The sequence below is a fragment of the Eschrichtius robustus genome, chromosome 1, assembly GCF_028021215.1.
Source record: "Eschrichtius robustus isolate mEscRob2 chromosome 1, mEscRob2.pri, whole genome shotgun sequence".
Classification (NCBI taxonomy): Eukaryota; Metazoa; Chordata; class Mammalia; order Artiodactyla; family Eschrichtiidae; genus Eschrichtius; species Eschrichtius robustus.
Window position 1 is genome coordinate 73,865,311 of NC_090824.1, and position 12,548 is coordinate 73,877,858.

Here is a 12,548-nt window from a genome sequence, read left to right on the forward strand (position 1 = left end):
CGTCCTTCGTTTTCCGCTTGCCCAGCCTCGGGGATCCCTGCGGTGTTCTTGGCGCTATCCCCGCGGGTGTGAGGCCGAGAGCAGCACCTGGGAATTCCCGTGCCGCCTCCTCCCAGCTGGCAGCTCTGCAAACACCTCCACACCCAGCATTACGCTCAGGTCCTGGAGACAGGGAGGAGGGTTAGGAGGATCCAGACTTAGTATCTGGGGGGATCTTAGGGGAATCCAGTCCGCTCAGATTTATGCTTTCTGCTCGGCTACCACACCTCTGCACCGTACACTGAAAAACGAACACATTGATTCAAAGCATCATGATCATCTGTATTTTATTTGGACCTCATTTGCGAGTTGTTAATTTCCAACCCTGTTCCTTCCACTCCAGGTTCCTTCTCTCCCATCTCCCTCAAATTCCCCTGATGCCCAGAAAAAAAATATTAGTTGGTCTTTGCCGCGGTAGACTAGGCCCTCTCAGCAGGCCTGCCCTGTGCTCTCAAGGGAAGTCTTTATCCAAGGCCACAGCAACAGTGAGAATCCTCATAAGACCACACCTTGACAGCAGAGAATGCTGGAGCTTTTCACAGGGCAGAATTGATATGGGGGGGTGGGGTTAGGGTGTAAGGTGAGCAGTACGCTAGGCAGAGGTGCGAAAGGCCAGTAGATGGATGCTGGAACAGGACCCAGGAGATGGAGCCCAATCTCTGCCCTCGTGGATGTTCTCCAGGTCCTCAGAGGCGGGATGGCATCCCTCCAGCCACCACCACTGTCTCCCCAGTGATATAGCTGGCGTCTTCGGAGCAAAGGAAAGATACGATGCCCGCACAGTCCTCTGGCTTGCCTATCCTGGGGAGCAGGGGAAAAAAGGAAGGGAGTAAAAATCAAACAGGGAATGAAATTTGCTTCATCAAGAAGTATCACGTGATTTTTCAGGACCAGTGTACTGCCCATAAAATAGGGTTACCATGAATATAAGCTGTTATAATTCAGTATAACCATTAATACTGTACTCTGCAAAAACCACTGCACATTATATTCATATAATATAGAGATACTTTGTTTTTTAGAGAACTCAGGACACCAAAATCCAAAGTTATATAGATAACCTGGTGAGCAGCTATTTCATTCTTCAAAGAATTTGTTTCACATGTGTGCATACTATTCAAATGTCAGGGAGTCTGTGAGACAGCAAATGATTTGTTTAAAATGATTCCATTTGTACAGCTTCAATTCACAGACACCTTTTTCAGGAATCTATTTTTGTCCCTTAAAGTCATTTTGTGAGACTGTGCTGATTCTCAGTGTTTGTATCGGTGATTGCATAGTTAGGGAACACTTTAACCTAACTGCCATAGAATGCTCTAGAGGTGGGTAGAGTGGGTACCTCAAACCTAGAAGGCCTGCATTAGTGGTTCTCCATCCTAGCTGCACACCGTAGTCGTCCGAGAGGCTTCACTATCCCCACCCCCACCCCCGCCAAAGATGCCTAGGTTCTACCTTGGATCAATTAAAAAAGAATCTCTGGGAGTGGGGTCTGAGCATCTGTGGTTTCACAAGCACCCCAGCTAATGTGCATCCAAGACTGAGAAGCATGGGGCCAGATCATTCACTGTGGCTCAAGGGTGACAATACCCTTATTAATGAGTTGTGAACTAGGCCAGCAGCTCATGCCTGACATCAGAATGGCTTTGGGAGCACTTGAGGGTGTCTCCTTCCTCAAGTAGGCATTGCTGGTATGTGTCCTTGAGGAGACAAGGCGGAGGAGCTAAAGACAAGAGAGTTCCCAGAAGCCAGAAGCTGGAGAGAGGCAGGGAACTTAGAGGAAAGAGAGCCAGATGAAGGTGCCTGAACAGTTCGGCAAACCCTTTGGGGAAGAGGCTAGTTTTCTTAGGCAAGGGGAGTTTTGGGACTTGGTAAAGCTCTTCATTCCTTGTATTTGGATTGTAAGATCATCAACCTGAGCTTTGGACAAATGACTCTTTTTATTCAAGGGGAACTAACAAAAGCATGTTTTGGTTTTGGTTTTGGTCCCTCATCCTTAGGGATGCCCAGAGGTGGAGGCAAACACCCAGGTGGAGAGAGGGGTCAGGGCCTCCCCCAGGGCTCTGCTCTGCTAAACCTGGATGCCTCTGTGTTTCGTTTTTGCAGTGGAAGCAGACTCCTTGCACACGCCACTGTAGTGATGCTGTGTTCAAGAACTTGTGAAATCTGTGTTTGAAGCAGAGGAGAGCATGCCTGTGTTGTCTGCAGGACGGAGAGTCGGTGAGCCGTGGGCTGTGAGGGACCATCTTTATCCCTCCTCGCCCTCCCCTGTGACAGCCTTACCTTTTTTTAAAAAAAAATTTATTTATTTATTTAATTTATTTTTGGCTGCGTTGGGACTTCATTGCTGTGCACGGGCTTTCTCTAGTTGCAGCGAGTGGGGGCTACTCTTCGTTGCAGTGTGCGGGCTTCTCATTGCAGTGGCTTCTCTTGTTGTGGAGCACGGGCTCTAGGCGCGCGGGCTTCAGTAGTTGTGGCATGCAGGCTCAGTAGTTGTGGCTCGCGGGCTCTAGAGTGCAGGCTCAGTAGTCGTGGTGCACTGGCTTAGTTGCTCCACGGCATGTGGGATCTTCCTGGACCAGGGCTCGAACTCATGTCCCCTGCATTGGCAGGCGGATTCTCAACCACTGTACCACCAGGGAAGCCCCCAGCCTTACCTTTTGATCTGCATGGTTGCTTTTAGGCTCTCCAGTCTTGCTTGGTCATCCCACAACTGCAGGAAAAAGGGAAATCTCCTCCTGTGAGGGACAGTGAGGGGAGAAACTGCCTGCCCTCACATCAATTGAAAGGACGATGGAGAGGCACCCCCTTCACTTCCTAGTCCTTCCCAGCTCCCAGTCTCTACCCACTTCCCTCTTCTGCTCCATTCTCTTCAAGTTCTAGTGAGGCATTTTCCTGGGTCGCCCCAGGTCTCACCCACTTAAGGAGATATGAAATGGCCTGAGTGGTATCTGAATTCCTCAGTCTCACTGTGCACCTCAGGAAAGGATCATGTGGGGGTCTGGTCTGGACACGTGGCTGATATGGAGGGGGGATATGGAAAAGTGCAGAGATGGGGGGTAGAAGTGGTTGGGAGCTCAGGACCCAGGAGCTGGGCTTTTCTACCTGAGAAGATGCCTTTTAGGGTCCCAGTGGGATGCAGGACTCCCCTTCCTCACCATACGGCTGAAGTTAGTCTTGATGAGTCCAGGTGCCAGGCAGTTCACCCTAATGTTCCTTTGGGCCAGCTCTAAGGCCAGGTTCTTGGTGAGGCCCAGCAAGGCTGTTTTACAAACATTGTAAGGACCCAGGCCCTGGGGAAAGGAGAGAATGGGTTAGTCTCTTCAATTCCAGTTCATTCTTGGTTCTTAACATAAGATATAAAGGGTTATAAACAGATAATAGGGTGTCTCTTGTAATGGAGGGTCCCAGCTAGAAAACTGTCTTGTGGTTAAACCTCCTCTAGGTTAGCGTTTGTGGAGGCAAGGCCTCTATTTTGTTGGAAGGTACTTGGTGATGTGATTCCAAAATGGGACACAAACTTCTTAGGGTGATTGGAAGGGTAGAAGGTACAGGATGGAGGAAGGGATAAAAGTAGCAGAAAAGGAGGTTCTTACAGGAAATGGTCTGTAGGCTCCTACGGAGGCCACAATCACCACTGAGCCGCCTCTGGAAAAAGAACAGAATGACCCTCTTCCCATGGACACCCTCCCCTCAGCATTCATGGGGCCCATCGAACGCAGGCTCCCTCTTGCTCTCTGTACCCTCGTTTCTCCATCTCTGGCACCACTGCCTTTGTCATCAGGGCTGTGGCCTTCACATTAATGTCCAGAATCTGCAATAGAGAGAAGAGGGGGAACAGCATGAGGGAAGAGGGCTGCAGAAGGCAGGGCAATGGGGAGTTAAGAGTGTGGATCCCAGGATCTGTTTTTTAGGGCTGGCAGAGATCCTAGGGATGATTTACTTGGCCTTACAAGTGAAGAAACCAAGGCCCAGGGAGAGGTGGCTTTCCCCGGTTTATTCAGTTAGAGAATGACACATTAGGTTCGGGTGAGAAAGAATGGAGCCTGGTTCAGCTTGTTTCCTAAGTATGATTTGACCCAGAATGGGCCTGAACTCTCAGGGCTGCCTTGGACTTGAGCTGGATTTTCTGTGTGTCTTCCAACTAGGGAGAGCCTGGAATTGGATGGCTTCCTGGACCTGCCCCAGAGTGCGCCGTGTTTCTCAGGGGAAATGTGGCCTGACCTCAGGCACCTGGGGTTGTTCCAGCACTTTTCTGGCTTCTGAGCTTAGGGAGTGAGATGCTCTTGGCCCTCCAGGATGGATTGTCTGGCTGGACATGTATTGGCAAGTGGGATCATGAGAAGGCACTTGGGGGGAGCTGGAACACAGTCTACAGTCAAAACCCCACATCTGTAATTTAAAACAAATGCATGACCCTTGTTTACATTGTTCCAGGCACTGCTGGGATAGTCCCCTCCCATAACCCCCATGCAACTTCTTATTTAGAAAATTTTCACTCTTACAGAAAAGTTGAAATAGAAGGACAATGAATATCCAGATATCCTTTACCTACATTCACCAACTGTTCACATTTTGTACCATTTGCCCTATCTATGTACCTATGCAGTTTTTTCCTTACCCTTGGAAGGTAAGTTGCAGACATTCTAATGCTCTAGCCCTAAAGACTTTAGCATTATTTCCAAAGAATAAGGATGTTCTTCCACACCACCATCCATTATCACACCCTAGGCATTTAACTTTTTTTTTTTTAATTAATTTTTTTTGGAATTTTTTTTAATTTTTGGCTGCGTTGGGTCTTCGTTGCTGTGCGCGGGCTTTCTCTAGTTGTGGCGAGCGGGGGCTACTCTTTGTTGCAGTGCACGGACTTCTCATTGTCATGGCTTCTCTTGTTGCAGAGCACGGACTCTAGGTGCGCGGGCTTCAGTAGTTGTGGTATGCGGGCTCAGTAGTTGTGGCTTGCAGGCTCCAGAGCGCAGGCTCAGTAGTTGTGGCACAGGGGCTTAGTTGCTCTGCAGCCTGTGGGATCTTCCCGGACCAGGGCTCGAACCCGTGTCCCCTGCGTTGGCAGGCGGATTCTTAACCACTACGCCACCAGGGAAGCCTAACATTTAACATTGATAATCATGATTTTACCTAATATACTGTCTATAATAAAACTTCCCCAATTGTCCCCCAAATGTCCTTATTTTTTTTAAAGTCCAGGGTTCAATCAAGGATCAACCATTGCATTTAGATTTGATATACTGTGATATTAAAAAAAAGCCAACTAAACCGGTTTGCAGGGCAGAAATAGAGACACAGATGTAGAGAACAAACGTATGGACAACAAGGGGGGAAAGTGGCAGGGGGGTGGCGGTGGTGGTGTGATGAATTGGGAGATTGGGATTGACATGTATACACTGATGTGTATAAAATGGATGACTAATAAGAACCTGCTGTATAAAAAAATAAAGTAAAATTCAAAAAACAAAGCCAACTAAAAAGAAAAATTACTTGGTTTATAACTGATTTTCATGTGATCTCTGTTCAGACTGCTCATGAAAGATGTTTCTCTACTTTGAAGAATATCAGTTAGGAACTGATTCACTGAAGAGCATTTTGGCACTTTGGTCTCTATGTCTGTGAAACACTGATAAACTAGAATATTTTAGTATCCTTAAACTTCAGTGTTGAGAAATTATGGATGACGTCAGGGTAAAAAGCAAAACCATGGGAGATCATGAAAAATTTAGCATTTTCAAATCAGGTGGGAATATTAACCTCACTAAAGAAAGACAAATAATTTAATTAAGGCTTTATAATTAAAGAATGTAGGTGTGTGAAATATATTATAAATATAATGTAATTGTACACATTCACATGAAAACTAATATTCTGGTTCTTGAATTTAGACATCTGGATCTCAGATGTTCTAGACATTGGAGTTAAAAAGGAAAAAGCGCAAGTCTTTTTAAACGGCTGTATGTTATAAAGCGGCAACTTAGTTAATTTCACCAGAATTGATATTTCACTTAACTAGCAGCTATTAAAGTTTTCCAACTAATGAAAAATCATTCTTTTTTGGCAGCTGAAAAGGGGAGGGGTGGCGTGTAATTCTGAGCATACTAGTTATTGGCATATTAGCTGCCCTGTCTGCTGGAAATAAACCAGGAAGAAGAGCCTGGATAAGCCCACGGGGTCGGGGGTGGGGGAGATGGGGGAGGGAGGCAGAAGACGGTTAGCAAGGAGCAAATGAAGACGAAACTGGGGAGAAGCAGAAATGAAAGAGAAGGGCAGGGACAGAGGAAGCCCCCCACCCCGCCATTCGCCCTTTACCAGGTGCACTGCAGGCGTGTGGCAAATTGCAAGGATTCCTCACATTTACACTGCACTTGACAAATACATTCTAAAAGCAGACTGAGTGTGTGCTGTCTTCTGAGGCCCACCCCCTGCTGCTCTCATCCCCTCTCACCTTGTCCCATACCTCCTCGGTGACATCCATTAAGTTTCCAAAGAAAGGGATGACGGCAGCATTGGAGACCAGGATGTCCACGCCCCCGTGAAGGTTCACAGCCTAGAGAGGAGTAAGGTCTGAGTTAGGGCTGCAGGACAGTAAGGGAAGTGCATTTATCAGTGTCGATAAAGAATTCCTTCTTAGGAACAGTTGTCAAAATGACCTCTTTTCCTTAAAACATTTTCTCTCCAAAACACCCCAAGCTCTGCTGCTAAAACATTTAAGGTCGTCTCATTTCTTTGGCAGTCTTTTCTTCCTGCCCCCACTTCTGAGGCTGTCACTGACCCTTTGTTCTTTAGACTTTCCCTCTGGGAGCTCCTTTATTCTCATGGCCTCAGCTCTCACCTCAAAGTCCATTTCTAGACCCTTCCTCTTTTTTCCCAGCCCCATTTCTCCCAGGGCTTACTGTCCAGTTCTCCTTGAATGAGTTACCATTATCTCAAACTCAGCCTGTCCACACGTACCTGAACGGAGAAACAAGTTTAAATAGACCTATAGGGACTTCCCTGGTGGCGCAGTAGTTAAGAATCCGCCTGCCAATGCAGGGAACATGGGTTCGAGCCCTGGTCTGGGAGGATCCCACATGCCGCGGAGCAACTAAGCCCGTGTGCCACAACTACTGAGCCCGCACTCTAGAGCCCACGAGCCACAACTGCTGAGCCCGTGTGCCACAACTACTGAAGCCCACGTGCCTAGAGCCCGTGCTCTGCAACAGGAGAAGCCACCGCAATGAGAAGCCCACACTCCACAACAAAGAGTAGCCCCCACTCACCGCAACTAGATAAAGCTCGCGCAGTCACGAAGAACGAACGCAGCCAAAAAAAAAAAAAAAAAAAAAAAATTAGACCTATAGAAAGTTGCCACTTGGGCCTTTGAGATCACCTAGCCCAATGTCCTCATGGTGAAGGTGATGAAACTGCGGTCCAGGGAAGTTAATTTCTCAAGGTCATATAGCTCAGTAATGACGTATCAGGGCCAGCTAAGAAGAGGAGGCCTGCTCATTCGGTCTCTGGGAAAGGTGAAGTGATTTGCTCAGGGCACAAGGCTAGTTAGTGGTGGCAGAACTTACACTCTAACCCAGAGCTAATTCATAAGAGTCCTTCAAAAGTGAGTCGGGGTCACTATGAAACTGGCTACCCAGGAGAGCCATGATGGAGAGGATGCCGACCTGCGCTTAAAGCAGTTCCACACTCGGTTATGATGCCATTTCTCCCTTCCCCCCACCCCCTGCTTTTATTTTTTTGGCCTGGAGGCATGGAAGATTCAAGGCAGAAACTGAGATTTAAACTGGGAAAACCAAGAGAGGCAACATCTCACCTCCTTAATAAATTGTAAGTAGGTGGTGAAGGCACGTGCTGGAGTAACGAGCAGCCAAACAGAATCTGCCAACATTATGCCACATTGCAACCAGACTTCGCATTGGCCCAGAATTGGCAATTTTGATGCCTTGGGCAAGCGGCACTAAATGGGCCCTCAACCAACTTTGTGCTTCCGGATTTGGCACACAGAGGTGTGTTATTAACAATCTGCTAGCTCCTGTTTTAACTAATTATTCTTGCTAACTAGGTGCTAAGCTCAGTTGCTTCCACACTGCTGAGGGGATGCCTGGTCTGTCAACATGTAAATTTAACAAATTTTAAAATCACATAATCTTTGCAAACCTGTATCAATAGTCTCTTGCACTCTCTAAATTTTGGTGTCCCGGCACAAAGTCCCAGTCGCCTGCCTTGGCTCTAAGTTTCATGATGAGGAAAACACGGTATGTGTTAGAAAGTGATGTATGCTGGGCCGTGTGCGGGTGTGTTTGGGGGTGGGGAGATAGTGGATTGCAGCAGAATCGCCTGGAGCGCTTTTCCACTTCTGCTGTGTATCCTGTCCCCTTCTCTTTCTAGGCCTATCAGCATAGAGAGGAGAGAAGGCTGGCTTTTGACTGAACAGACAGAGAACCCTGGAAAATTAATGGCAAAGCTACTATGACCACCCAGGTGTCTTCTAAGGCTTGCTCTAAATTGTGTGATTGCTACTCTGTGTTCTGACAGGTCTATTTTTAATTTTTTAAATAAATTTCTTTCTTTTATTTATTTATTTTTGGCTTTGTTGCGTCTTCCTTGTGGTGCACGGGCGTCTCATTGTGGTGGCTCCTCTTGTTGCAGAGCACAGCCTCTGGGCGTGCGGGCTCAGTAATTGTGACCTGCGGGCTCAGTAACTGTGGCACCCGGGCTCTAGAGCGCAGGCTCAGTAGTTGTGGAGCACCGGCTTAGTTGCTCGTGGCATGTGGGATCTTCCCGGACCAGGGCTTGAACCCGTGGCCCCTGCATTGGCAGGCGAATTCCCAACCACTGCGCCACCAGGGAAGCCCAGTTCTATTTTTTTTTTTTTAAGTAGAATCAAGTGGAAAAGCAGCTGCGCCACCAGGGAAGCCCAGTTCTATTTTTTTTTTTTTTAAGTAGAATCAAGTGGAAAAGCAGCTAATCTGGTTTCGGCTCACGACACCTTTGAGAAGCTCTGAGGTGCAGATTAGGAGGCCACTGGGGAGAAGTCATCCTCAGGGCAGCAGCTTCCCTCATCACAGGTAGTGGCTGGCAATGGGCAGGACGCATCTCAAACTGCTAACAAGTATCCTATCATTCTCCACCCGACATTGACCATTCAAACTACTTGAGAGTCAATTTTGATTCATCCCTCCTATTTCCCATTTCTTGACACAGGCCAGGAAAAGGAAAATCTTGGTTGGTTCCCACTAAATGTCTCTTGGGCGCATCTGTTCTGGTCCTACTGCCACTGCTCTTACCTAAGTGACAGCATCAGCTTCCTCCCTGATGTCCTTGGCTCAGAGTCTCCTTTTCTCCAATATATCCTTCCTCCCAGTGCCAGATTATCGTCCTTTAATAACCATTTTCACCTTGCTCAAAACGTCACATGGCTTCTTATTTCCTCCAAGAACGTCTAAACTCCTTTGGGAGGCCACGGAGGGCCCTGTCCCCCATCCTTCCCACCCGGCCCATTTCCTACCAGCCCTCTCAAGCCTGTGCTCTCTCTCTGCTGTGGGTTCACAATGCTCCCCTCTCCCCTTCCGTCCCTCCTTGGCTGTCTGCTCATTTTGCAGCGTCATCTGGAATCCCGGCCCTATGCCATCTGCCCTGCCCCACGCACTCTTCAAGGTCTAGTTCAAACCCCACTTCTGGGCCAGAGCTGCAGGACGGGTAAAGTGGACCTGGTGAGGGTCCAGAGGTCATTTTCCCAGCAAGATTTTGACATTAAGTGGCCACATACATTTCATACGGCTAGTCACTAGTTGGCCCAGGATCCCAGGTGGCTCCCTCACCCTGAGGATCAAGGTCTCAATCTCAGGCTCTGTCCAGCTGCCTATGCCAGGCAAGGTGGCTTTCTTGGACCCCCATGTGGCTCTCTCCAGTGCACATCTGAGCATTTGCCAAATGACTCCTGACAAATGGAATAACCTTATGCTGTCTACTATACCACCACCTACCATCATTTCATGTCCTCCTTGTCTAAGATTACCCAAATTATTTCACCATCTTTCATTCTGTTAGCACAATATCCTTTGCTTTCCATTCTTGGGTAGATTCTCCCTTTTACTCCAAGAAGTAAAGGGTGTGCCCTGAGCCTAGGGAAGAGCAGCCTCCTTTGCAAAATGTTCACATTTTCTTGTGCAGCTGGAAGACTGGTGCCAAGCACCAACTCTGACACTGGCTTAGACACTGTCTTTGAGGCTAAAGTCCAAGTGGGCACCTAAGGCCTGACCTGATGGGGAAATGCCTGGTAGTCTGTAGGTAACTTGGCAAGTCTGGGTTGGCTCACAGCTCTTCTCTTACTAACTGTGGGACCTTGGGATGTTGATCCAGCTTTCTGAAACAGTCTTTAAACAGGGAGACTAATCCTGGCCTTGCTTGGGTTGTTGTTTGGAGAGAACCTGCAAAAGGCTCGAAACAAAGTGCATGGCACACAGTAGGTGGTTGAAACCTGATGGGCTGCCTCCTGTAGGTTCCCGGAGACTCGACTTTATAAGCTGAAAAACAGGGATTGATTGTTTATTAGCTCACAGTGGGAATACCTATTTTGCAATTGTATTTACCCTTTTTATCTGCCCAATTAGATTGGAAAGCCAGGACCAGCTGTTTTTTTTGGGGGGGAGCCCCAAGGCACAATGCAGGGTTGAAACAGTAGAGTGGTGTTTTGATTCTCTGACTGAGATGGGATGATTCTCGGAGACAGAACAGAAAGGCACACAATAAAAATGTGCTGGTGTACTGGAGTGGGTATGCAGATCGCACTGTTGTGTTTTAGTTAACAGTGCTGGCTTGGATTACACCCGTGTTGTCCAGGAGAGCCAGCTCAGGCTGGCTCCCTTCTGCTACCTCCTGGCTCTGCGCCCATATCCTTGCTGCTCACCGTGGCTACCAGCCGCTCTCGGTCCTCGCCCTTCCCCACATGGCACACGGTGCCCGTCACACTCAGCCCCTCCCCATGCAGCGTTGCCACTGCCCGATCCACGTTCTGCTGCTTCCGGCTGCTGACCACCACGTGGGCCCCATCCTGGGCCAGACGCCGGGCGATGGCGAAACCTATCCTGTGGGCAGAGAGAGATAAGGATTTTTAAGTTGGTACAGGAAAAGAGGGTGAAAGCGTGGGCTCCTGAATCAGATTGCCTGGGCTTTGAATTCCAGCTTTCTCTCTGTAGGACCCCCATGTGTTAGATAGGGTTAATGGCACAGCCATTACCATACAGATGGACATGCTTAGCATATTTTTGGCACTGGTTTACTTATTTTTCTTATGGTTTTGGCCTTCAGTCTAGGTTCCCAGGAAGTGATATCACCTTCCACAGGTGCCACCATGGGTCACAGGCCCCATACCCTGTAGGGAGTGAGGAGAGAGAGATGAGCTAGGGGTATAACAAGCAGCAGCTATTTCCATGATTGGAGGGTCTCACTCAGAAAAGCCTCTACCCCCAAATATCTTCCTTACTAGTCTACATCATCTCAATATTCTATCTTTAGTTACGTTTGGGGGTACATGTGAAAGTGGGGGTCTCCGGTTACAAATGTAAATTTTTTACATACTCCCCTGGGAGAAAGGGTTACACATTTTGCACTTAGCCATTAGCATTTCCCATTCATTTGTATTTTAGATTTGTGAAGAGCTGGCATCTAGCAGGGTTCTGTGGGAGTGAGAAACAGGGTAGACAACAGTGGTTGGTGAGACACGGGCTGGGCAAGAGAGGTCAAAATGTACTGAACTAAACAAGAATGTGGACACAAGGCTTTTGTGTCCCCTCTAGGTAAGGGGCGCAGTTCTATGAGACTCTTGGGGTGCCAAAATGGGGTGTCTGGAACATTTCCACCGTCGGTGCAGGCAGTGGATAGGATTTTTGGAATCTGGACTGTCTTGGATTTCTGGTCTTCCCAGACTCTAGGTGGGGCCAGTTGACCGGGGCAGCCCAGAACCCTGGGAGATGAGATTGATGGGGGCGGGCAGCACCCAGGTGGCACAGTCGAGCCAGAGGCAGCAGTGACAAGAGGGCTGGCAATTTCAAGGTTGGGGGGGTAGGGGATTCCGAGGGGACTGCAGGCCAACCACGTAGTTCCTTTCTTCCCGGGCCGACTCTGGCCACACGTGAGGCCTGAAGATGGGGCACGGGAGGCCAAGGACAAGGGGTTAGTACCTGTTTGCAGACAGCGGGGGGCCTCCGAGACTCGGGCTCGGGCACTCACCCGTCAGTGGAGGCCGTTACTAGGGCCACCTTATTCTCAAGCGGGTTCCGGCGCGCCACCGCGGAGCTGGCCATCCGCACCGACTTCCACGTCCGCGCACAGAGACCCAACAGCAGCCCCGCCTTTTGCATGGAGGCGGCCGGTTCAGGGTTCTGCGCCGCCTAGGGGAGGCGACAGAGGGGCAGGGCGAGGGGCAGGGCGAGGGGCAGGGCGAGGGGCAGGGCGAGGGGCAGGGCGAGGGGCAGGGCGAGGGGCAGGGCGAGGGGCAGGGCGAGGGGCAG

The 12,548-nt window shown here is 49.0% G+C and overlaps 1 protein-coding gene across 5 annotated transcripts; it reads right to left on the reverse strand.

Moving 5' to 3' along the window:
* Positions 1–300: 300 nt before the first annotated feature.
* On the reverse strand, positions 301–12,411 carry LOC137766732 (dehydrogenase/reductase SDR family member 4). 5 transcript variants are annotated; one of them, XM_068547343.1, is made up of 9 exons: positions 12,268–12,411; positions 10,946–11,123; positions 6,491–6,592; positions 3,780–3,850; positions 3,633–3,684; positions 3,195–3,329; positions 2,953–3,054; positions 2,694–2,774; positions 301–840 (listed from the first exon to the last, which is right to left on the reverse strand). In XM_068547343.1, the coding sequence occupies exons 1-8, from the start codon at positions 12,396–12,398 to the stop codon at positions 2,739–2,741; spliced, it is 807 nt and encodes a 268-aa protein (XP_068403444.1). In that variant the 5' UTR covers positions 12,399–12,411; the 3' UTR covers positions 301–840; positions 2,694–2,738. The 5 variants fall into 5 exon arrangements, with proteins under 5 accessions (XP_068403444.1, XP_068403432.1, XP_068403438.1 ...); XM_068547331.1 differs by lacking the exon at positions 2,953–3,054 and having other exon boundaries at positions 3,142–3,329; positions 6,503–6,592; XM_068547337.1 differs by lacking the exon at positions 2,953–3,054 and having other exon boundaries at positions 2,694–2,749.
* Between the last annotated feature and the right edge of the window lie 137 nt (positions 12,412–12,548).

Coding starts and splice junctions, on each gene's coding strand:
- LOC137766732 (XM_068547324.1), bottom strand. CDS start 12,398: ATGCAAAAGGCGGGGCTGCTGTTGGGTCTCTGTGCGCGGACGTGGAAG. Junction 3,685..3,779: donor CCAGAGATGGAGAAACGAGG/GTACAGAGAGCA, acceptor TTCTTTTTCCAG/AGGCGGCTCAGTGGTGATTG. Junction 841..2,693: donor GCAACCATGCAGATCAAAAG/GTAAGGCTGGGG, acceptor CCTGCTCCCCAG/GATAGGCAAGCCAGAGGACT.